Genomic DNA, 25538 nt, shown 5'->3' with positions numbered 1-25538 from the left:
AAAATCTTTCCAATGAAGGAGAAGGGCAAACCAGAGGTGTAGCCATTTTTATCTGGTTAGTTTTTATACAAACACAGTACTGTCAGGTAAACATCTCCACCTGTGTGGTATGTGCATTTATGGTAATGAGTTGAAATGATGTCACGACCATACATCGTACCTGGGTGTTTCTCCTGCACAACAGTTGGTCTGCATGCAGTCAAAAATCAATAAATCTCTGTCAGCCTATTAAAGAAATCTATTCATTTTCTTGTTATTTCTGACCATTTGCTTAACAAAATGAGCATTACACCTTAGTAAATGATATCCAAATTAAGAGGAATCCTGCTGATTTTCCATTTGGCTCTGGCTGAAAAACCTTTTCTGCTGCTGGAATAATCAGTTTTAAACCAAGCCGCATTTTCTCCATCAAAGAAATTAAAAAGATTAAAGCTCCGTCCCAACTATATCATTTGTAGTCGACCGAAACCTGTCAAAAGCCATATTCAAAGACAAATTTGACCTCTTCTATGTTTCTGTGGTGTTGAATTACAACCGTGATGTGTTAGGCAAATAGATGAAAGACTAAATTAAAAAAAGACTGTGTGCCTTTTTAGCTTGATGGGGTTAATTACTGTGAACCCCACAGGATTTTCTTCACAGCAGACATTTCCACTTGTCATGTGGGAAATGCAGAGGTGTAATTAATATAAGAGAAGACTGTCTGAAAGGAGACGGTAGATGAGCAGCGTACACAACAGGATCCATTAGTAATGCTAGATACCTTACAAATGTGCAATTAGCACGAGGAAATGCTAAGCTTTTACTCCAGAAACCTTTCAAAGCATCAAACTGCACATAAGAGTTCCAACTCTTACAAACACAGACACAGTCAAGTTTGTGGGACTAAATTCATTTGCAATGAATGAAGCAGAGGAAAATGCACTAAAAATGATGACATTGTGTAACACGGGAGTAAACAGAGTCAAAAATCAAAACTTTAATGATCATCACTGCCCTCCTCTGAGTTTAAAAAGGCATTACGGCTGAGAAGAACCCAAACTGTCACTTCCATTAATAAAAAGCTGCTAAATTAAGCCACTTTTGGGATTTTCATTTGCAGTCTACTGAAGGACAAACTCACCCACACACAGCTACAGAAGAGTCATTTATTACTCCATTAGAAGAAATACAAAGATGGCAGAGAAACTCTGATCACATTAGTCCTCTGAAAATACAGAAATACCGAATGCTGCTTCTTGCACGAGGAAAATCCCGTCATCGAGATGAATGGTGACTACTGCAGAGTAAAAGGAGAGGGGAGCCACCGATGGAGATAGCTGGCTAGTTTCAATTTCTAGATTCACATTTTAATTTGCTACAACCGGGCTATTGAAAACATGAGACACCAAAGTACTTCTCAAAGCAGGGCCAAAAAGTCCAGCACTTTGAGGTTCAGGGTCTTTATTGTCTTTCTGGACAACCGCACAGATGCTCTTGAGGCTACGTCACAATTCTCCTAGCAACCGTTGCCCATTTCCTCACCGGATGAGCGCTAATAATAGCCACATTCAAGACATAACAATTAGGTTACAGCACTTGTACTGGACACGTCAACAGGTGAATGAGACGATGACATAGTGTAGTCAGCTAATCAGCCTCGTCTTTCATTGAACAGTAAATCAACTCAATACCAATTGTTTCCTTTAGCTCTCTGGCCGTGAACCTGCCTTAGTTGCCCAACTTGAATTTGATAAGCTTAAATTTTAAGTTGCTTGTTGGTGTTCTGTGGACTCTGCTCTCTAGTATTGCTGGTTCTCCTCACTCCACAACCGGTAAATTTATATGACATGTGATTAAGTTAGCAGAGGTTGGGGGAAAAAAAAAAACAGAAGCAAAGCATGGTGTACTAGTTGAATTTGCCCTGAGCTCCACCCACCACTGACAACAACAACTAGACAGCCTGTGACAGCTCTGGGCATGACAAGACCCAGAGGTGAAAACGAGCCTATCAATCCTGTCCACTAAGCAAAACCAAATCTCATAAATACTTTTATATTTCCTCCAGAGGATACAGTTTTCACTAATAAAGTAATCCACATTTGATATAAGACACATTCAAGTACTTCCATTTACTTTGAGGAACCGATATTTAATTCAGAAAGCCATGAGAGCTCCACGAGCGGTGCCTCATGATTTTTCAATGTGCTGTGTGTGAGCTGCAGAAGTGCTGAGGGTGTGTGTGCGAGTGTGTTTGTGTGTGAGCTGCAGAAATGCTGTGTGTGTGTGTGTGTGTGTGTGTGTGTGTGTGTGTGTGTGTGTGTGTGTGTGTGTGTGTGTGTGTGTGTGTGTTTGGTAAAGTCCAGTCCTTGGTGCGTTTCTGTCCGGTCTACATTTGGCTGAGGAAATGAGCGCGTCCGTTGTCTTCCAGACGGCGGGTGAGGATCTCGCAGCCGGTTTCCGTCACCAGCAGGGTGTGTTCGAACTGAGCCGAGCGCTTCCCATCTCTGGTCACCGCCGTCCAGCCGTCTGGCCACGTCTCATCTTGCCAGCCACCTGAGACATTACACACACGCACACGATTTCTGACTTTGGCTTACACAAAGTCAATTTAGCAAAGTCGACAAAACAATGACTCACTGTTTACCTGTGAGATAGTTAAAGGTTTTAAAGTGTAATGACCCATTTTGGAGCCTGGCTTTACACAATTTTACCCTGTAAGAACCTGTTAATAGTCTCAGCTTTGCTCAGTATATGCTCGACTGTGAAGGTGATTTCTGAAGGCAACTTGGTCATTTTGCTTTAGGATGAGCTGATTAGATAAAACAATTTGGTTTCTTCAAAGGCTTCTGTTCCTAAAAACCAAGCAAAACACCATTTATGGTGTATTATGAGAACTACACTGCAATAAAGCTGCAAACAGAAACAAGAATTCCAATGTTTAACTTGACATAGTATTCTAGTTTTAGTCGCTTGAACTATGTAGTTTGCAAATAGTCTAATTAAGGCAGTTTTCTAACATATTCATTTGATCTATTTCTGTAAAGATTATTATTCATACAAAGGTTACACTCACCTTCACATATCATGGGCTCAATGGTGAACACATGGCCAGGCTTCATAACACCAACTGCTTTGTTTTCTGGGAAATTAAGGAGAACATAAATCATGCACTTTTGAGTAATTAATGCTAACACATTCAGCGCTAACCGTGGGAGTTACTCACTGGCATAGTGCGGCACATTGGGAGCCGTGTGGAAAAGTCTGTGGATGCCGTGGCCGCAGTAGCTGCGCACCACGGAGAAGCCGTTGGCCTGAGCGTGCTTCTGGATGATGTTACCCAGCTCTCTGTAGCGAATGCCAGGCTTCACTGAGGAAGCAAACAACACAGGGCTTAGTTTATTTCCTGAACCACACACACTAATGTAACTATTTGACATGGAAAACGATGTTGTTTCTACGTCAATGTTTCAAAATGTAAAGTATTTTCCTATTTCAGGTTTACAAAGGTAATGTTGAGTTTGCCTTCAGCAGTCAATTGAATATCTTTGACTATTAACTGGACAAAACAAGACCTCTGAAGAGGCTGTGGGAAAAGAGGATCTGCTTTTATTTTTATTGCGCAGACCAGAAAATAAAATGTGATTAACTGATAATCTTCCATAATGCATGATGTTCCTCAGCAGATGGTGCATCCCAGTTGCCCCGCACATGTAGATAATCAGAATTTGCAACATCCTGGCCACTTTAAGGATTGCAGTTCACAAACTGATGGGTCACTGAGGAATGACCCATCAATTTCGACTTGCTCTGAAATGTAAGTGCTCTCTGGTGGCCGAACTCTGCTAATTCTTGTTATTCAATGACCTCAATATATTGATACCAATAATCCCAATAAGCTAATACTGGCTGATTTAGCCAAAGCTGTGTCTTTGATTAAACAAGGGTAGATAACATAACGTCCATCACATCAACACAAAACACCACCATCACTGTAAAATGTTAGAAAGACAGAAAGTGAGCCTACCAGAATCAATGGCTTGCATAAGGCATTCATACGTAGTCTGAACCAGTTTCTTTGCTCCTTCGTCCACCTCTCCAACAAAGAAGGTTTCGTTGAGGTCGCCATGGAAACCATTGTGGTACACAGTGATGTCCACTGCGTGAGCGTGGGAAGACAAATATGTCAGGACCATTGTATCAGATGACAAACTGAATTCTTTTATGTTTAACACAAAGGGAGCAATATTATGAATGACCTGCCAAGAGCAGTTAATAACAGGCGCTAGCAAGTTTTCAGAAAACACGTATCCATTTGCAAGGCAATACAAAATATCCTTTTATTAAAAAATTGCTGATAAAATTGGAAGTGCCAGTTTGCAAACTGGGACTTTTCCCCACTTGAGGAAAAATATAGACAGCAGAGAATCTGACTGGCAAAGCCCCACTGGTAGAGGTTAATGAAACTATTTGTCTTGTTGGGCCACGCAGCGAGAGATGAGTTATTGGCAAGTACTCCATCAGACGCTCTGAGGGGAGTGGCGGATAGAAGACGTCGCCTTAGCAGAAATATTCATAAAGAGGCTAAAATTGGCCAAACTCCTGCTGATACCATTTCGGGATCTCGGTACAATCATTTGTCATCCCAATTCCCCTTCCCCCCCTCACCTCAAACATTTACCAGTATACAAACTCAAGCATTCACAGGACTTTGCTAGACATTGGGAATATGAATACATTTTTAAACACTGTAGTATTAAAGTTCCCTGGAGATTAAAGCACACGATGGCAGTAAAGCAGGAACAGATAAGAGAAGACATGTGAGGCAGTGAACGCACCATTGAGGATATCTCCTTCTTGCAGGGGTCTTCTGTCTGGGATGCCATGGCAGATGACTTCGTTAACAGATGTGCAGCAGGATTTGGGAAAATTGTAGTAGTTGAGAGGGGAGGGGTAGCAGTTCCTTGCTAAACAGGCCTGTCGGGACAAAGTGTGTATGTTACAGAGATGGCAGCAGTGCAACAACAGAGTACAAATGTAAATGTATGACAAATATCGAAGATCAATAATCCATTTTAAAGGAGTTCATTTGATATATTTAACAGTTCAAACCTAAGTGCTTACGTTGCTTACATGCCTGGCGCTGACATGTGGATGAACTATAATGAGCCATAATGCGAGTTTGTGTTTAGTGGATCCAAAAATGAGGCATTGTGTCTTGTTTCAAAACAACGCACCAGATGTACGGCGTGGTCAATTTCTTCTGTTGTAACGCCTGGTTTCACCATCACGGCTGCAATGTCCAGAACTTCTCTTGCCAGCTGCAAATAGCACACATGTCAAAATCGCACTGCAATAAAAGGTAAGCTAGAAATGCACGCCTTGAAAGCAGAGAGTCAATACTGATTGCTACCTTGCATACAACTCTCATGCCCTCAATGTCCTCGGGGTAAAGAGTCTTGATCTGTGACGTCCCCTTCAAGAACTGCTCGGACTCAGACATCCCTACGGGACGGAAACAAGGACAGACAACTGGCATCACTCACACGTCAATACTCAGTGAAACTGATGAGCTCATTCAGCCAGGATCTTGCAATAGCAGCTGCTGTCAGTCTATCAATTTCCAGACTGTCACTGCTGGATTTACATTCTCCTGATTGATTTTGTTTTTCCATCACAAGTGACAACTAAATAAATCATCTGTTACTGAGAAGGCATTGTCATTCATACTATAATTTTAACAGTTACACTGCAATTGGTGCAACTGTAACTATTACCCCATGCAAGAATATAGATACTTAAATAAAGGCAATCATGTTAACCCATACTGTCCTATGAGCTTTACCTTCAGTTGTCTCTGACTCCTCGCAGCTTCAACAAGTTACAGTACACAATTAATCCACCTCTAGACCATCAGAAAACAGTGATTTAGTTTCAGTAAAAACCACTGTGTAAGAACAGGGAACATCTGGAAAAATAAATAAAGCATTACTCTCTATAGCAGAAGGCAAATCTACTCTCAGAAAGCCATGGCTAAAGTCTAAGCCCAGGGTGCGCTCTCATGAGAAAAGTTTAATCACTACAAACAGGTATTCCTTGTTTTAGGACATGAACGTTGTTTTTGATATGTCAGAGGAATAGAACTACTGATGGTAGCACAGGAGTGCCACCTGGTTTAGTTTTGGTACTTTTAATGTGAAATCCTTGTGATGTTTAATTTTTTACTGCTTGTACAGCAGTATAAATCTGAAAAATAAACTCACCTCAGGTATGACCTCATGTATGATCATGAGGACCGATAGTATATTTAAATCCAGTACAAAACCAAACCATCTTTCTCACAATATCAACAAAAATCACAAGTGTAAAAGTAGAATTGCATCAGATTGCAGTCTGTCTATTAGTTTGCACTGGTGTTCTTAATAAAGAGTCATGAGTGCATATCAAGCTGAACTGTTTTGATATTTTGCCAGCTTCAGCCCTAAACATCTAACAAGCATCTTGTGCTGCTATGAATAACTAGCCACTCCTATAAAGACTACACTACAGCTTCAGCAACTGAGCAGAGGCAGGCTCTAATGACACTCACACCGTCGGCTCAGAAGAACAAAGCTCGGCAGCTTCTGTTATATGGAGAACAACAAAAGTGCAGGTCTCAGTGCAGCAGGTCAGCTTGGTAACGACCGATCCAACAAGAGCCCAACATTTTAATTGGACTGCAAAATGCATACAAATATCTGTTGGTCAAAGCACCCGTGTAATCAATAATTCGCTGGTCCATAATTTATTAACTCGACCAGATGAATGCTGGATGAACGTGAACAGTTGCCTAGCAACACAGACATGAGACAGATTAGTGTTTGAATCAAATGCTGGTGTCCTTTTGACCTGAAGAGGCCACAGTGTGACAATGGAAATCAATTGGACTTACTAACACTTTGATACACCTGTTCTGAGAAGAAGCGAAGTATGAGAAAAGGACCGTGTGTACATTATGTTTTCAGAATGAAAATCACTGCTGAAAATGCTTGTGTTCAGCCCTGAAGCGGGACCGAGCCTGAACTAATAAGAGGCCTCTATCAGGAATTTTTCGGCCTTTTCCTTTGGAATGTGCAGCTAGTTGATGTGTACCGGCTGATTTGAAGATGCTCACTGTCCACATTTGAGTTATTAAAGAATCCCTATTTACCAGTAATAATTTAAATCCATTGAAACACTGTCCTGAATCAATTGTACTTCACTCCCCGAATTGGCACCACAGGAGAATGAAAGGAGACTGTAACCATGACTACCTGAGTGTGGATCTATGCAGTCAGATGACACGGATGCAGAGGTTGCCATGGCTGCAAAAAAAGAATGACTTGCCCAGAGAAATAAATGTAAAATAAGGCAGGTTAGAGTAATCTCAGCTCATTTAAAAATTTAAAAAAAAAAAAAAAAAAAAAATAAGAGTAATCTCAGCTTGTGATAATTTACATAAAAGAAACAAACTGGTGATAAAAAAAACACAGCGTGACAGCAGAGCTGTCAGCAGGTTGACTTTTCCCTGCAATAAATCCAACACCAACGAGGGAGAGAGATCACCGTGAGATATTACAGGGACATTAGAAAGAAGACTATTCAAGTCCGGTTTGAAACACCAGCTTAGAAATAAAAGGCATCAGTACAGATGTGCCTACATGATATTCACTGATTTCAAAGTGCTACATCTCCAAAAGCTGAACTGTGAAATTATATCCATATACTGTATGCAGCAGCTTTAAAACGAGCTGCACTAAGCACAATACTTTGCCCATGTAGATACATTTAAATCCAGATTTACTGATTGATCTTGACGAGATCATAACAAGAAATATCAGGTTCTGGATTTAAAAACAGTCCAGTGAGCGCTGTGGGAGAAGAAACGATTAATCTATCAGTGAATGTTTAAAGGTTTAGTCCACACTTTTTCAGCACCCCTAAGGAGTGACTACTGAGCAACACAGCAAATCATGATGAGCTGCTCCTCTGTTCCACCCCACTCTTAAAATCCTGATGAAGTCAGTATGTTGGAAAGGCTAAACAACACCATCAGCTAAAAATAAGGTTAGAGTCTGGAGATGGACTTTAGGAAATGGTTTAGGAATCAGACTTACACCAACAAGGAAAATCTTTTAAAGAGCAAGGACAGAAGCAATACAGAATGAGAGTATAGCCATTGTATCTCAGGCTGATACTCACTGAGTCAACTCAACTCCACGTGTAACTGCAGGATTACATATTTCTTGTCAGCGAGTAGGGTCTACTTGTGAGTAACATGAATTTCATCATTAGAAGTTGAAAATGATGCACAAATCAAATGGTCTGTGCCCAACCACATCTGTACAATAAGGTTACTAAGTAGCTACAGCATGTAATGTAAAATGTGTTCTGCCCATGATGTAAGAAAAAGAACGTAGAGGCTCATATGTGAATTTATCCTTTGAGTGGACTTGAAAAGACTAGAAACAAGTAAGCAAACATAATCCTGGACAAACAGTGAGCACACATCTAATTCTGCATCTGAATATAAACCATGTGATATTAATTCTAATGCATGAGCTCAATCGTAAACTGGTTGTTGTGGCTGAACGCGGCACAGTTGCCTCACCATATTAAATATGCCCACTTAAGCAAAATTAAAAATGAACAGGTGACAAATATCTCGATAAACTGCTGAATTTCAATTATAGCACAAAACTTGCTGATGTGGCTCTTCATTACCCGCCTGTTCAGACTATCCTCTGTGTGTACAGATCTTTAGCTGACAGCACAAGACGTATCAGCTTATCTGTGCATTCATGCAAAAATGGCAGAACATGCATGCATGGATGAGTGCATTGTTCAGACAGAGACAGAGACGGGCCTTCAACAGGTAGCTCTCAATGCTCATGCATGCGTTACTAAATCTGTGCCATTAGTTTCTAACTCATTTATTGTGGTAATAATGAATGTGGTCTGGACTTTTTCCCCCACTTAGCTGATGTCAACACATACTTACGAAATGACATATTAGTAACTTATTTGCCACTAAAATACCAATGAACCCATCAGTTATGCAGGTCAAAGTCAGGTTAAATATTGTAATATTTTCAATTTATACCAAGACACCACAGCTTATGCTCATCATGTCCCATGCCCCAATTTGAGCTAGGGTTGATTTCTGATTTATCAAAAGTATGAAAGCCCTGAATGAATCCTCTTACTTGTACACAGTACCTCTGATGAACTGCACTTTCCTGCACAGTGTGACATGCCAAAAAGGATTTACAGCTTAAAATGAATAAATAAATAAAAAGATCACTTCTGCTGGAACAGAAAGAGATCGGGTTACCTCTGGGATGATCAGCATAGTCAGGTCTTTGGATGTCACCTGGCACAGGTCTCATGGGAGTCTACAGAGAAGGCCAGAAGAAAGACAGACAGGTTAACTCAGCGTGTCAGTGTTTATATAAGAGAATCCTTGAAGCAAGTAACAAAATGTAGCATTTCCTTTTAGTGTCTGTGTTTGATTTCCATTCATTTGAATAAGGTAAATACCATAAGATGATTCTTATCTTTATGCTTGAGCTTGTACCTGTTTCATGCTGTGTTATAAATCCAATGCACCCCACCACCACCAGCCCTTTTTTTTTTGATGCACCGTTCTGACATTAGTCGGATATTAGTCTGATCCTGATTCAAAAAGCTGGACCGGATATCAGTGTCAACGTACTGATGTATTCAGTTTAATTCTGGCTTTATGTGCATTTACTACACCTCGCATCAGTAGCAGTGGTACCAGGAGACCTAACACATCTCACGGGAAGCTAGCAGCAAAGGATCAGCAGTGTCTAGATTCTCAGATGTCCTAATCCAACAGCTTTTGTCTGTATGTTGGCAATAGTTTTTCACACAAACTGCAGCCAAGTGAGATGACACGACTGAAAAGTTCAGATGATGCTTTTCCTGTTGGCTTCGTTTATTCCCCTGATCTGTTACAATCTGTGAAATACTTGTTGGGATGATTTTATTACATGTAGATAACTCAATGTCATTTCACTTCACCTTTTATGTGTACACCTAGTTTATCTTGTCAGCAAGACAACTTTACACGCAATAACCAATGCAATGACCATAAACTAGGCTTAGTAGTGTACTGAAGCTGGGCTATCCATACCATGCCATGTTTGATCCCCAAAGTCCAGTTTGTTTGGCTAGTGCAGGTTAATGCAGTCCTATATAGTGGACTGTAGCTGTTCTGCCTGCCCGTTCATTTTTCATTACTTACCAGAGGGTAGTGAGGGCGTAGTTTTCCTGTGTAGCGGTACCCTGGCCATGGGTCTGTGTTGATCTCCTTCTCCACACAGTTCTTAGATTCATTTTGGTTCTTCTCTTCCTCTAAAATACAAAAGAATATACAACATACACATAAAACAACTCACAGGGTGTCTGAATCATCTGGCACAAAGTACAGAAAGAAGTTTCACCAACTCGTGACTCTAAAAGGACACGCATATGTAAGGGGTGCCACCTCTCAGCTTTCTGAGCTGCAATTTGATTGACAGAGGAGTCTTAAAAGGAAGCTGTGAATGATTTTGATCTGTGGTAATGGATATGTGCTGCCTTAGGCTACGTCCACACTAGCCCGGATAGATTTGAAAACGGCGTTTTCGTCTGAAAATGCTCTGCGTCCACACTAGTGTTTTCAGTCGTTTTCACAGAGTTGTGCGTTCACATTGAAACGACCGAAATCACTTACATTCCAGTCCTGCGCAAAAGCGAGTGAAAATTAAAGAATTTGAAGAAAAGCTAACAGGAGCATGTACAAACTTATATTAATCTTTTTTAGGTCTGTCAAAATTGAGACCAATCAAAACAACTGCTGTGCAATGCACTCAGCTATCTTTGTTTAATTGGTCACATGACTGCATCACATGACTAAAATGCATCATCATTTTAGGACATCTGCGTTTATGAGCATCCACACTGCGAGGGGGCAGCTCAGTTTTGAAATGTATGCGTTTTCAAGACGCTGTGTTTTTCCTTGAGGAAAACGCCGTCTCAGTGTGGACGGGAGGCCAAAACGGAGAGAAAACACATTAGTGTGGACGTAGCCTTAGAGTTGGGTCATCTTGCCATGCGGGTGTTTCTTTTGACAGTCACGCTTCAGTGTGGTTACGAGTTTGATGAATGAATTTGCTGAGACTTAGATTTCATGTACGTGGGAAAATTAGCGATGCAGCGGGTATAATCAGCATTTTTTAGTTTTAGGTTTCTTTTGGTTCAGACCTGTTTCAAATTATGGTTATCAAATAGTGGTTTTTATTTTGTGTTGGAATTGTCTGGTTTTTGCAGTCACTAATTTGACCTTGTCCCACTGTCCTTTTTGATTTCCTTGTAGCTTTCATTTTAGTAGTAGCAGTAGTTACTGCATCTTGTAAGGACTAAATAACTTTTTATTTCCATTTTTAGAAAACCTCATTAGTTTGTTTTGTGCCACTTCCTTGTTTCAATCCACAGTATGTAATGTATAGCTCTAAATTCTTAACAGTACTTGTTTGTAGTGTGTGTACCCATGTCTGCACTGACTGCAGTGTTTTCAAAGTTATGGTGTGATCACTTGCAGTGCAGTGATATATTTACACTTTTCGGTTTTCCGGGTTTAGTTGCAGCTAGGATATTACAGGACCATATTTGAATGTAGTTAGTATAGTCTGTTATTATTATAAATGTGTTTCTTTTTGTTAGTCTCATTTTATGATTATAGTGTTACGTCATATAAGCTAAGCATCATGATAGCACAGTGGTAGACAGTGCCCAATTGCACCTACTTGCTTTTTTGTGCAGCAACTTGTGAGATGCCCAGCTTCCTTTAAAACATTCCTGCAAAGAAAAATTATTATCATTACTGTTACAGCACAAATTTTTCAGTGAAGTCCATATCAACAATATGCAACATTCACACGTGATCACAACCATATAACCCAATTATAGTCAGCTACAACTGAAATTTGGGTTACTTTACTTTGAGAAATAGCAGAAAAAGGATGGCCTGCTGCCATCGGTAAAGGTCATCTTATTCGCTGATTTGCAAACAGAAACCATCAAGGCCTATAAATCAGCGTGGACAGTTAATGGCACGGAGTGGAAAGCAGAGTCTGGCAGCAGAACCAAAACTGCACTCACAGCAGAGCCCTTTAGGGTCAAATACCTTTGCACTACAAGATCGTGTTGCTGACAGTGTTTATTACTAACTATTTATATTTTCAAAGCTTTTTTAGCTTTTCAAAGAAATCTTGAGAGATTTTACTCAAAATTCTACTGATCATTCTAATCCAGTGTATGCAGCTACAAAGGAAATATCCACGTGGTATAACTGGTAATTAAAACACAAGTGGCGTACCAATGTGCTTGTCACTACTCTAAGCTGCCAAACTTCTGAAAGAAATGTGTTTGCATACTACATGTAGCTCTTCTGATTTCCAGCCAAGTAGGAGACCCAACGCATAAACACTCCATCTTTAAAATGACACATTTCCTACAGATGTTTGGTCTCGTGGGAACCAAAGAACCAGGATGATCTGTCGGGCTAGAGTTGCGTGACATATCACTTTACAACTCAAATGCAAGTGTGTGCAACATACTGCATCACTTTATGTGATTCCTACACAATAAATATGACTTCATAAACCGTTTTACGTTAGACAACTTAACACCAATTGGCCACAGCTATTATTTTGACCAGGGTCGTTACATGACTCATTTTAGCCATAAGTTAGCTAGCTAAGCGTTTGCCCTCGGCCTGGTGGTTAGCAGGTAGCACCAGTTACAATCACTGGTTGCATTATTTATCGCCACCAGTCTGTGTGCCACTATACAACTAATAAGCATCCGCAACGTTCACAAAAAGTTGCGCTTTACCAATAGATTCACGTACACACAGCTACCTAGCTTGTCAGTTAGCAACCTCGTGATAAAACAGAGGGCCCCGGCACGCGGCACCAGCTCACATTTAAAGCAGACAAACCGGGAAAGCAGAAGTACCTGCGAGCAGAAATAGGAACCTTGAATACCAAGCTTGATACATGTGGGGCACTGAAGTTTGGCGTCCTTACTGCAGCCCTCTGTCTCACACTCCCTTCTAGCCTCGGTGCTCGCCATGCCTGCTCCGTCTGCACAAGGGGTGGAGTCGACGACAAGCAGCCAGCCGGCGCAGCCAGCCAGTGGCAGCTGCATGCACGGCGCATGTCCGCAGCGGGACCGTCACGTTGCATAGTTCGGTCCAATCAACAGAAACTTTCCTAACAGAGAATTGTAAGATGGCGACCGCCGAACCGGTGAGTACTTTCTGTAAAGAACACATGAAAACATATGAGGGTCTTCTCGCTTCGATTACAGGGCGGTGTCAACCGTAAACTTCACGTACAACTCTTAACGTTAGCCCGTAAATGCTTAATGAGCGTTGTTGGGGCCGCACGTGTTGTTTTGAGTACTTCAAATTTGTCTTGGGTGCCACGAGCGAGGCGTAAAACAGGAATGCTTGTGTGTGGAAATCTCCCAACTTTCAAGCTGACGTTACTGCTACCAATCGAGGCAAGCACATTAACTCTCACCTGAAAACCAGTCACTTTTAGTGACGGACATTGCGCAGCGGTGAAGTGAACCTCCAAGAAATATGTGTTTATTAGAGGCACGTGAAATCATACCTTATATCCGAGGAGGACTTTATGTAAATAAAAATCCAGCTGTCAGAATGGTTCGACACACGACCTCTGCGGTCCGCCGTTAGCAGTGCTGTAAGCTGAGGTAAATGATGTAGAAGCACAGAGGGGATTCCTTATTTGTATTAAGTAATTTTATAGTTAATATTAGTTAGTCTTTGTCTCGCATCATAGTGAAATGTGTTCCAGATGTTCGTAATGGATTCCGTAAACATCTGCTTCCGTCACGGAATTTAAGTCGATCTAAGTTTCGTTTTAGGCTATAATATCAGTTTCTTTTTTTAAAAATGGGACTTCTACTAGTGGAAACAAGTAAACAAGAGGAAAAACCAGAACTCAAACATGTTGTTTTCAGTTTTATTGTATACCTTATATTAGTGTTGAGCCTCCATCTATTTTTTTTAGGAAACTAACCCAAGTCCTTCCCAGCCTGATGAAGATGGAGCTGAGCAGACCGGACAGGAGATTGTGAGCCCAGAGGCCTACATCAAACACCCGCTCCAGAACAGGTAGAGACCGCAGGTTTATGTAAAGCGACCCAAAGTTTTCCTTCAAGCAAGTCATGACACTTTTGGTAACACCTCAGGACGTTTATTTGATGAGCTGTTCTACAGCGTTATTTAAATTAACTTTAATTTCAGTGGTTACCAGTACATAAAACCTGCATGTTTATATACTAAAAAAAGAAAAAACCTAGAAAACCTGTTGAATGCCCCCACAAAGATTTCTGAAAACGTCTTAAAAACTCCCACAGTCTCAAAATTTCTTTATCTCTCCAGATAAAAACCAAAGATCAGAATTACTCGTTTAAATTATTTTATGCCAACACTTGTTATCACATTATTGAATAGTAATTAATAGTATGGCTTGTCTGTTAAGGCCCAAATAATATATATATAATTGTTGCCTCACTTCCTATTACCAAATCGTGTCCAGTGTGTGTGAGTCATCTGTGTGATGTGTTTATAGGCCTGTAAATCAGTACTGCTTATCAGCTGAAGTCAAAAAGTCTGATAGTTTGTTCGCCTCCTTGCTTTGCATAACTGTTTGTTGTTATGCAAAGACTGTTATTAAAGTTTAAAATTGTATAATAAAGCCTTAATTACTATTTTTAGAATAGCAATTAGGCAGGCTTTGGTTTAATTCAACGGAATTAAAGTAATTTTTGTCTAAGTGGCTTGAAAATTGTGCTTTGGAGGCAAAACAAAACAAAAGCATTTCAGTTGCCATTCACATAGGACATGCCAGCATCTTATCACGGTCAGTAAGAGCGACCGCTTGTGTGTGGGAGTGGATAAATGTCAAGATGAAAAGTGCATCAAACTCCAGAGAAAAGACTGGTGACCTGTGTCAGACTCATGTTTGATCACAAGGCTCAGTTCGAGAACTGAATGACCGTTTCTCCTCATGGCCGAAGCAGCCGCTCATGCAGAAGTGAAAGAGAGACATGAATTGACCACTCACTGAAAACAATGAGTGCTGTGTTTACGGGAGGAAGAGGAGCCATTTACACAATTTGTCTGCATGATAGAAACATAAATAGAAGAACAAATGCAAATGTGTTTTGTTTCCAAGATAGATTTTGATGAGTTAAACCAATTTTCATCTTGATTGAAGACAGTGTCTAACAGACTTGGCAGTCATAAAATGTCATAAATACACATTTAATAATTAAAATATGAAGTTATCTCAAATGTGTTTTTGATGGATCTTCAGTGTTTTCATTGATATCGCACAGCTAGGATTTCCAGATCATATGACTCTGTCCCACTCAACCCCCACCAAACACACAATTAGATAATGCAGTGGAACCGCATCATTAAATCATTGTTTGTCATTTACTTTCATGCTGAGTTTATATGTACAAAAAATGGTAACAGCAGGACAGTTAGATGATGTAACAGTTGTGGCTTCTGTTAAATGCAAGAGTACCCAGTGCTTAGGCTGGGGATCAGTTTTGGCCCTGCAGGCCCAGGGCTGCAGTACACTCGTGGAAAATCTCACAGAAACCTCCATCTTTGGAAAAGGAAAGATCAAACTGTAAAGCACCTTTTCGGGTTTTCTCCATTTAATTATTAAATGGTAAAAGGACTGGCTTATGTATCGCATTTTTACTCCAAGTGAGAACTCAAAGCAGTGCTTTATACTATGCCTGTCAGCGTGTTCTAACGATCACACTCATACACACACTGATGGATGGATCAGGGTAATTTGTGCTTCAGTATCTTTCCCAAGAAACACTTTGACATGCAGACTGGAGGAGCTGGGGATCAGTCTAGTATGAAACAGTTAAAACATCCAGCGTACAAGCGCCGGACATTAAATTGATGCTGCTTTGCTGATTAAAGTGGTATATCCCATGATATTGATGTTCAAAGTTCATTATTTAAAGAAAAAAAGTAATAAAAAGGTAAGATTTTGACTTTAGATTGTGACACTTTGAGTGGGTGTAAATTATTTACAGATTTTTAACAGAGCTTAAGCTTGTGTTTTTCCATCACTGAAAATTTAATGTGCGTAGCTCACGTAGGAATTCTAAAGGATCAAAAGACTGGGAAAAGTTAGGTGACTTAAAATGCCAGATTTCACCCCACCACCATGGACTTACTTTGTATGACTTCACTGGATAGTTGTTAAAGTTACCGTACCAAGAAAACCAGCTGATTCTGATGGGGTCGTGGGGTTCCACAGCCAGTTGTCTAAGTCTCAGAACAAGATTATTCATCTTCTTATTGTATTAATATGCACATTTGGACTTTTGTTGTGCATTTCATCACAAGTTTGGTCTTAAATTACCCCCTAACCTGTAGACAGGTTACCTGGTAACCTGGTAAATACACAGTATGTGACAGTAAATATAATTGATTGATTGCATTTTCTTAATTAAAATCTGGATGATTCATTGATAAAATGGAAAAACTCATATATAACTCTATATATATGAGTTTTATTAAATTGTACCTGTATCCATGTATTTATGCATGCAGAGCGTCGGATTCAAGCCTTTTTTTATTTCCCCACAGTAAGACTGTGATTGTCTGTGATGGCATGGTGACCTGTCCAGGGGGGTTCAGTGTTTTTCCTCTCAATCCATACTTGGATACTTTCCAAGTACCTTCTGTGCTGAATACAAATAAGCCGTGAATGAATATTTTATGCATATTTAAATTCCACAAGGGTCTTTATGTCCAAAAGGGTCAAATATAAAAGCCAAACTCGACTGAGATCCAGTCAGCTAAAAGAAAAGTTGGCTCCTAAACACTTTAGTGGTGTCTCACAGCTCATTTTGATGAGAAGGTAAATGCTAATGGCTAAATATCCCAAAATATTGACAGTGGCATAAAGCATCTGAAACGGATTAATGTTATTTGTATTGACAGTGATGTGCATTTCTCAGTTTTCTTAACTCCCACATTGTTTTCAGGGTCAAAGGGTGATTGAGCCTGTTGAAGTCCATGAGAGGGATCGTGTAATGTATGTGGCCTTAGATCATGGCCTATAACTAAACATTCAAATGTCTGATAAACAGGTTCACTAGAAAAATTCACACAACGTTCTAATTGCTCATCAAACACTCTGCTCTGTGGATTTAGTACAGCTGAAGATATTTGGCTTATTATTCAGACCTTATTTGGCTCATATTTGGACTGTGGGAGTCTGTCTGCTTTAATTCTTTATTAGTTTAATTTTTTTGCCAGCCTGTTGCTGAGTTATTAGAGAGTTTAGTGTTGAGCATTTGGGACAAGCATCATCTGCATCTCGTGCATCCATACGTTGCTCATTTGCCCAGAAGTTCTGTTTGCCTTTGTTTACATTGTGTGTGTAATAATAGGCCTATTATATTTATGCAAATTTTTGTTTTCTGCTTAAAACAACAGATGGTCTCTGTGGTTCTTCAAGAATGACAAGAGCAAAACATGGCAGGCCAACCTGCGACTCATCTCTAAATTTGACACAGTTGAAGATTTCTGGGCGTAAGGAACGATAAATGTCTGGGATTCTTCTGTGCTCTCACTGAGAAACAAGCTGTGAGATACCCTGACTATATAATATGTTGTGAAATATGATTTTATTAATGCTTTTCTGTCTTTATTTCAGTCTCTACAACCATATCCAGTTGTCAAGCAACCTAATGTCAGGCTGTGATTACTCACTTTTCAAGGTATGTTTGATTCGTTTACCTTTTCTGGACAAAAGCAGTGAGTGTTGACTTTAAATGCACATACATTTAATTAAATTGGGATTTTTAGTGACCTTTGCTTGTCAGTGTCTTCTTTAACAGTCTGTATTTTAAGTAAAAGTCTTCCAATATTCTCAAAGTTACATGTAAAAAAAAAACTACATAGCATCTTTTTAAGCTGGTAAATGTCTTTACATAGATATGAGATATGGCATTTGTGCTAGTTTTAGTTGTTTTGAGATACTAAATAAGCAAATAAAAGGCCCGAGGCCTCTTCCACATTTGAAGTACAGGAATAGAGATCAGTTAAATGTTTTAAACTGATATCCTATTATTATTTTAGACATTGTAAAACAATATCAGTTACTCCTGTACTGAAGTTGACTGCTTTGAGGGTCTGTCCCACAGCCCACATCATACCCCTCAAGGCAGTGGTAGTCCAAACACTGAACAGAAACAAATAAAGCTTCTGCAAACAGAACAATGCCTGACTGAACTGCCAAGACAAGAGTTCCAGTAAAAACAGCAGCATCATTGCTGGAGGGAAGGGAAACAAGAAAAAGCCAGCTCACAGCCAGGAGAGAGAGGATGAGTTAAAGTGGAAAAAGAGTACTGGACTCAAGCCTTTATGGAGGATCACACCAGTGATTATCAGTCATCATCTGTACAAATTTACATTAAGGAAATCTTCTGGGAAATAAAAACCTATCTGGAAATAGGTTGAAGGTGAATCTTTAAGAAAAAGGTGTTTCAGCACTCGCTGTATACACGCTGACTTTTGATATATTTTCGTTTTTCCGTCGCAAACATATAATGCCTAACTGTGGGAAAGATACATTGCTTGCAGGCAACGTTGAAACCTCGTTCTTAGAGGCTGCTCGGGATGTGTGCTGACAATTTGAACTATTGCTGCAGGATGGCATTGAACCCATGTGGGAGGATGAGAGGAACAAGCGTGGCGGGCGCTGGCTAGTTACACTCACCAAGCAGCAGAGGAGATTAGACCTGGACCGCTACTGGCTGGAAACTGTAGGTTTGACTGTGCTTGTGCTCTTCATCCCATTGCTTAAACCAGTGACAATAATAATCATTTCTGTAACCTCTCCCCAAAGCAGTACATTTATTACATGCTGGCAGCCATAATTAGTTACACCATGTTATCAATACACTTGTTGCCTGCAGAAAGGGGTGATTACAACTAAGCGTATCTTTCAGAGCTGAACCGAGCTCAGATTGATTTCATGTTCTTGGCAGCAAATGTGCGATTGCTGTGAGTGCGTGTTGAGCTGCAGGTTTGAGATCACAACCTGGTCAAATGAGAGCAATTGAAAATTGGTTTGCTTGCTTGGTGCTAACAGCGAGCGATGCTCAGCACAGATGCAGGAAAGAAAAGAAAAACATTTTCACAAGCTATAAAAAATATCACCGGGATGTTGGAACACTTATACTGTGTTGAATTAATACATATGGCCACCTGGGGCAGCAGTGAGCGCTACAATCAGCCAACCAATCAGCAAGTTACCACATATTATTTCTAGGCAGGTTTTTAAATGCGATAACTGAGAACAAGGTGACATATAGTCTTAAAATTCATACAATAGATGCAACTACTAAAATGTTGGTGAATTTGAATCTCAGTGATGTCGACCTGGAGGTTGAGGTGACTAAGATTCAAATCTCAAGGTCAACATCAGAGATCGTTTTCAGATAATCTTGTGACTTCAATAACTTAAGAAGGGCGTCGCCTAGGTGTAAAAGTTCACGAGTTTAAATATCAACGAGAACCAGGCAGCATTTTAAATCTCGCCTGATGAATGGCTACTGCCTATATGGCGCTGTTGGCAGTGCAGAGCCGATTCTTCCTTGGTGCCATTTCAGCAGGTTTTAAGATCTAATCTCACATAGCTCCACAAAATATAAAATTTGGGGTAATTTCAGTGGGAAGCCAGGTGCAGCGCACAGCATCTGCATTTTTTTTCTGCAGATTTTTTGCAGTAGCCCCGCACACAGCCACATATTTAAACTGTTTCATCATTCAGTCTGCCTTCTTTTGGTTACCAAGTCCGTGCCTGCTTTTTGGCCATAGCACCCCTGTAGATTGTAGATGGACCACTGGTTCTGCATCTGTGGGAAAAGCGTAGTAGAGCCATCTCAGACCTGGCTCCCACACAATCGCTCGTGGTTAGCAGCAAATGTGTTTTGCAAGAATATTCTCCATTAGTCATTAAATTTGACAGGATCCTGTTATATATTATACAGGCCTGGATCAGGGCCAGCGGAGATCCAAATTCAATTTTTAAATTTCTTTGTAAGATAAAAAATATTTAAATACTAGTTTTAAAATTAACATTCTTTGTATCTTTAAATTTTTTTGCAGTTTAAATCCTGTAGGATATACAGTGGGGCAAAAAAGTATTTAGTCAGCCGCTGATTGTGCAAGTTCCCCCACCTAAAATGATGACAGAGGTCAGTAATTTGCACCAGAGGTACACTTCAACTGTGAGAGACAGAATGTGAAAAAAAAAATCCATGAATCCACATGGTAGGATTTGTAAAGAATTTATTCGTAAATCAGGGTGGAAAATAAGTATTTGGTCAATAACAAAAATACAACTCAATACTTTGTAACATAACCTTTGTTGGCAATAACAGAGGTCAAACGTTTACTATAGGTCTTTACCAGGTTTGCACACACAGTAGCTGGTATTTTGGCCCATTCCTCCATGCAGATCTTCTCGAGAGCAGTGATGTTTTGGGGCTGTCGCCGAGCAACACGGACTTTCAACTCCCGTCACTGATTTTCTATGGGGTTGAGGTCTGGAGACTGGCTAGGCCACTCCAGGACTTTCAAATGCTTCTTACGGAGCCACTCCTTCGTTGCCCGGGCGGTGTGTTTTGGATCATTGTCATGTTGGAAGACCCAGCCTCGTTTCATCTTCAAAGTTCTCACTGATGGAAGGAGGTTTTGGCTCAAAATCTCACGATACATGGCCCCATTCATTCTGTCCTTAACACGGATCAGTCGTCCTGTCCCCTTGGCAGAAAAACAGCCCCATAGCATGATGTTTCCACCCCCATGCTTCACAGTAGGTATGGTGTTCTTGGGATGCAACTCAGTATTCTTCTTCCTCCAAACACGACGAGTTGAGTTTATACCAAAAAGTTCTACTTTGGTTTCATCTGACCACATGACATTCTCCCAATCCTCTGCTGTATCATCCATGTGCTCTCTGGCAAACTTCAGACGGGCCTGGACATGCACTGGCTTCAGCAGCGGAACACGTCTGCCACTGCGGGATTTGATTCCCTGCCGTTGTAGTGTGTTACTGATGGTGACCTTTGTTACTTTGGTCCCAGCTCTCTGCAGGTCATTCACCAGGTCCCCCCGTGTGGTTCTGGGATCTTTGCTCACCGTTCTCATGATCATTTTGACCCCACGGGATGAGATCTTGCGTGGAGCCCCAGATCGAGGGAGATTATCAGTGGTCTTGTATGTCTTCCATTTTCTGATGATTGCTCCCACAGTTGATTTTTTCACACCAAGCTGCTTGCCTATTGTAGATTCACTCTTCCCAGTCTGGTGCAGGTCTACAATACTTTTCCTGGTGTCCTTCGAAAGCTCTTTGGTCTTGGCCATGGCGGAGTTTGGAGTCTGACTGTTTGAGGCTGTGGACAGGTGTCTTTTATACAGATGATAAGTTCAAACAGGTGCCATTCATACAGGTAACGAGTGGGGGACAGAAAAGCTTCTTACAGAAGACGTTACAGGTCTGTGAGAGCCAGAGATTTTCCTTGTTTGAGGTGACCAAATACTTATTTTCCACCCTGATTTACGAATAAATTCTTTACAAATCCTACCATGTGAATTCATGGATTTTTTTTCACATTCTGTCTCTCACAGTTGAAGTGTACCTCTGGTGCAAATTACTGACCTCTGTCATCATTTTAAGTGGGGGAACTTGCACAATCGGTGGCTGACTAAATACTTTTTTGCCCCACTGTATTTATATATACCAGTGGTTCTCATAATTTTCACAATAAGTACCACCTCATAAAATATATGGCTCTTAATGTCGGTCATAAAGGTGGTACTTTAAAGTACAGTACTATAGGCCTGTTTAACACCCTATACAGTTTACACGAGACAATTTTCTTTCTTATATGAATGTTATTTATTTTAACTGTCATAAACAGGATGTGACAAGTGATAAAAATAACAACTGTACTGCATTAAAACATCCACAGCAGATGGGATATCCAATCTTTAAGTGATGATATGATGAAACCTGCTTCTGGGTCCAAACTACTCTGAGTTTATTAAGGCTGTTATGTTTTTAACATGTTTTAAAGCTTTGTATCTTGTTCTATTTAATCTCAACAAGCCCCTGAAAATAAGTCAGTGATCACTGTCGGCCTGTCTCGGTTTTTAACGTCACTATTCAAAGGTCGGTTTTTAAAACCTTACGATGTCACTAAACCCCAGTCATGCGGCAGTATATTAATGACAAACCTCGTATTGTGGATGGATTATCTCAGTTGTTCTCCTGACTGAAGTTTGGTCCGTTTACATCAATACGTCAATTTAACTTTTATTGAGTGGAAAAAAGTTAGCGTTCATCCTCCAGCTTCACTTTGGCTACGTTCACACTGCAGGCGAAAGCGCATCAAATCTGATTTTTTTTGACCCTATGCGACCCATATCCGATCATGGTATGACAGTGTGAACGGCACAAATCCGATATTTTCACATCCGATCTGGGTCACTTTCGTATGTGGTACTGAATCCGATACATATCCGATGTTTCAGAAAGCGACTGCTGTTTGATGGTCATGTCGCATTAAATTCGTCTTTTACGTCACTGACACAAGACAGACGCCAATTATCAGCGCCAGAGAAGACATCGCGAACGCTTCCTGGCCATCCGGTGAAACTGCTGGGAAGACAACGTTGGAGAAACGTTAACATTTTATTTGTACTGCATAATCTGCAGATTCTGACAAATGTCTGCAACCATCCTTTGAAGCACCGCTCCTCTCTAAAACAGCAATAAGGATCATTATTAGGTTATTTACATTATTATGTAAATAACAAAATAACTTAAAGCAAAAATTGGGAAACGTGAAGTCCGAAGTCTTTATATTAAGACCATCAGTCAAACAATATTGTTTGCTCTGGGTCTAAACAGAGCGCGTTGTGTGTGACGTCTTCTTTTGCGCATGCGGCCGCTTTGAGCGTTCACACTAGAGCGCGTTTGCTGTCGCATTTTATTTGTAGTGTGAACACGCAGACAAAAAAATCGGATTTGATCAAAAAATCGGAATTGAGCATTAAGACCTGCAGTGTGAACGTAGCCTTTGTTTATGTTATGCTAACCATAGCTGTGTAGCTAGCCACCACGTAGCACATCATTATATACCAGCTAGCCCAACTTCAGTAACCCTACAAACGTCACTGCTGTTTAGGTTTCTGGCTTCATTTATGTTGGACGTGATAGCAGAGCTGTACGTTTTAATTTTTCAGAAATCCCTCAATCAGAACATGGTATATTATTTAATCTTAAAAAAAATCTTTGAAGACTTCCCACGTATCACTAGAGGGAGCCCACGTGCCACCAGTGGTACACATACCACAGTTTCAGAACCACTGATATATAGGATAGGATTCACTTATAGTATATAGGGTGAATCAGTGGGTTATTCACATTACGATTTTATTTAATAGGATAAAAACAATTTCTTCTTCCAAAGCTGGAAGAACTCAACTCAGGTAAAAGTAAATTCTTACTAAATTTCTTGCTGTTCTGACCTGCCATTGATCCTGAACTTAACTGAAGTGAAATATCAGAAGATCGGTTAATGAAAAAACACCAAGAACCCTTTAATGTTCTGCTCGTGTGATGATCAGGTTTGTGACTAAAGCTTTGGGTCGGCTGCAGAAGTTTTTCACATTCAAACAGGGCCGAGGCGTCTGAAGATATCGAAGGTGTCAGAACAAAATGTGTTCAGATACTGCTGAAATATCACACTAGGATTAAGTAGTAACTTTGGAAATAATAATGTCAGCGTAAAATGCCACCAAATACTATGTCGTGTCACTGATTTTGAAAAAGCAGAAATCCTTAAAAATGTCAGCTCCCCAGTAATGAATACGACAAGCCTCAACGACCTCACTGCCTTTTCTCTTGTCGCAAAGAATGAGGATTTCAAGTTGCTGTCAAAATAAAGATGTGATTCATTATGTCAAGACAACAGCTTTTCTTCCTCTGCATCCTCTCACCAGCTGCTGTGCTTAGTCGGAGAGGCCTTTGACGACTACAGCGATGATGTCTGCGGAGCCGTGGTCAACGTCCGCACAAAAGGGGATAAAATAGCCGTCTGGACGTCAGACTACGAGAACCGCGAAGCTGTAACGCACATAGGGTGAGACAGATCAGATCGCGGTCTGTTTAAATATTCTAAGCACTGAAGGCCTCCTCAGCATCTTACGTTGTCATTTCGTATTTCAACAGGAGAGTTTACAAGGAACGCTTGGGGCTTCCCGTGAAGATGACTATTGGTTACCAGTCTCATGCAGACACCGCTACCAAAAGCGGTTCAACCACCAAGAACAAATTTGTTGTTTGAGAAAGCCCTTATGTGCCTCTTTTCATTTTCTTGTCTTATTTTGTTGTTGGTGCACATGTTTACTTTGCTGCAAAAGACTCTGCGGAATGCAATCTGGAAGGAAATAAAGAGTTCATGCCAAATGTTGCCATAACCTGCCCAGGAACTTATACTATAAATGCTATGGAAAACAGATGAATGCAAAAACTTCCACAAACACTAATAATGAGAGGTATTAATAGTGGATGTCATTTAGAGTGCTTCATTTTGTACTAAACAAAATCGTTCTGATTTTATATTTTTATTTTGCGAATGGCAGGGAATCAGAAAATGTATATTTCTCACCTGTTTTACAGCATCGTTGGTTTGGCTGTAATCCTTATTGACATTAAACTCTTTTAATTTATTATATTAATTTGCTTGCATATTATTAGAATGTTAGACCTTCGTTTTATGCTTTTTTTTTCTTTCTTTTTTTGCCTTGAGCCATTGCACGTAATCCACCTTTTTAAAGTGTTTCATGACATATATTCATTTGAGTGTTAATATAATTAAAACATTGGTTTTGCAATTATTAACTGTTAAATTGTGGATTATTTTGTTGCTTTCTGTAAGTGGTACATTCCTTGTTATAAACGCTTTACTAATTGACTTGTGGTGATGCTCTATTGATGGACACTGACTTTTTGAAGTTAACTTATCAGCAGTGACGGGCAGATCAGCCGTAAAGTAAAAAGACTAATGTAGATATGATTATACTTAAGAAAAGAGCACTTGGTGTGAAATCTGGCTCTCCCTCGTTTTAAGATCCCTTAAAATGTCAGTAAAAAACACTTGTGAGAGAAAAGATTAGTTTGGGAAACGCGGCGTCAGTCCATTGCCACCAGAGCAGCTTTCAAATGTCACTTCGCCGTGACAAATATCATCACGTTCTCGGTGTTCTTCTAATAAAGCAGCAGGCGACGCTTCTACACGTAGATCCTTCTTGATCTGATGAAGCTTTAAGTGGCTCTTTAATGAGGTCCCTGCTGCAGTTCTGGTGGTAACCTTTAAAG

At 40.2% G+C, this 25538-nt stretch overlaps 2 protein-coding genes across 3 annotated transcripts; one reads left to right on the top strand and one right to left on the bottom strand.

The window, feature by feature from the left end:
* Nucleotides 1-1134: 1134 nt before the first annotated feature.
* Nucleotides 1135-13230, bottom strand: metap1 (methionyl aminopeptidase 1). Its single transcript, XM_080871036.1, has 11 exons — nt 13024-13230; nt 11811-11862; nt 10268-10377; nt 9332-9392; nt 5393-5484; nt 5217-5300; nt 4818-4956; nt 4007-4138; nt 3206-3349; nt 3056-3121; nt 1135-2535 (listed from the first exon to the last, which is right to left on the bottom strand). Exons 1-11 carry the CDS (start codon nt 13213-13215, stop codon nt 2369-2371), a joined length of 1239 nt encoding a protein of 412 aa, XP_080727162.1. The 5' UTR covers nt 13216-13230; the 3' UTR covers nt 1135-2368.
* Nucleotides 13177-25112, top strand: eif4eb (eukaryotic translation initiation factor 4eb). 2 transcript variants are annotated; one of them, XM_080871038.1, is made up of 7 exons: nt 13177-13316; nt 14106-14209; nt 17579-17674; nt 17799-17862; nt 18796-18909; nt 24161-24300; nt 24390-25110. In XM_080871038.1, the coding sequence occupies exons 1-7, from the start codon at nt 13299-13301 to the stop codon at nt 24502-24504; spliced, it is 651 nt and encodes a 216-aa protein (XP_080727164.1). In that variant the 5' UTR covers nt 13177-13298; the 3' UTR covers nt 24505-25110. The 2 variants fall into 2 exon arrangements, with proteins under 2 accessions (XP_080727164.1, XP_080727163.1); XM_080871037.1 differs by lacking the exon at nt 13177-13316 and adding an exon at nt 13385-13572 and having other exon boundaries at nt 24390-25112.
* The last annotated feature ends 426 nt before the right edge of the window (nt 25113-25538 follow it).

The sequence above is a fragment of the Rhamphochromis sp. 'chilingali' genome, assembly GCF_963969265.1.
Source record: "Rhamphochromis sp. 'chilingali' genome assembly, chromosome: 21".
NCBI lineage: Eukaryota > Metazoa > Chordata > Actinopteri > Cichliformes > Cichlidae > Rhamphochromis > Rhamphochromis sp. 'chilingali'.
Note: the sequence above shows the minus strand (reverse complement) of the source record. Positions and strands in the feature narration are given on the sequence as shown.

Excerpts from the sequence above, each read along its gene's own strand:
- metap1 (XM_080871036.1), bottom strand. The coding sequence starts at position 13,215 with ATGCAGCTGCCACTGGCTGGCTGCGCCGGCTGGCTGCTTGTCGTCGAC. Across the intron at positions 11,863-13,023 it reads GTTCCTATTTCTGCTCGCAG|GAATGTTTTAAAGGAAGCTG; the intron begins GTACTTCTGCTT and ends TTTTCTTTGCAG. Across the intron at positions 4,139-4,817 it reads AGAAGGAGATATCCTCAATG|TGGACATCACTGTGTACCAC; the intron begins GTGCGTTCACTG and ends ACGCTCACGCAG.
- eif4eb (XM_080871037.1), top strand. The coding sequence starts at position 13,435 with ATGAGCGTTGTTGGGGCCGCACGTGTTGTTTTGAGTACTTCAAATTTG. Across the intron at positions 13,573-14,105 it reads CGTTACTGCTACCAATCGAG|GAAACTAACCCAAGTCCTTC; the intron begins GCAAGCACATTA and ends TATTTTTTTTAG. Across the intron at positions 14,210-17,578 it reads AAACACCCGCTCCAGAACAG|ATGGTCTCTGTGGTTCTTCA; the intron begins GTAGAGACCGCA and ends TTAAAACAACAG.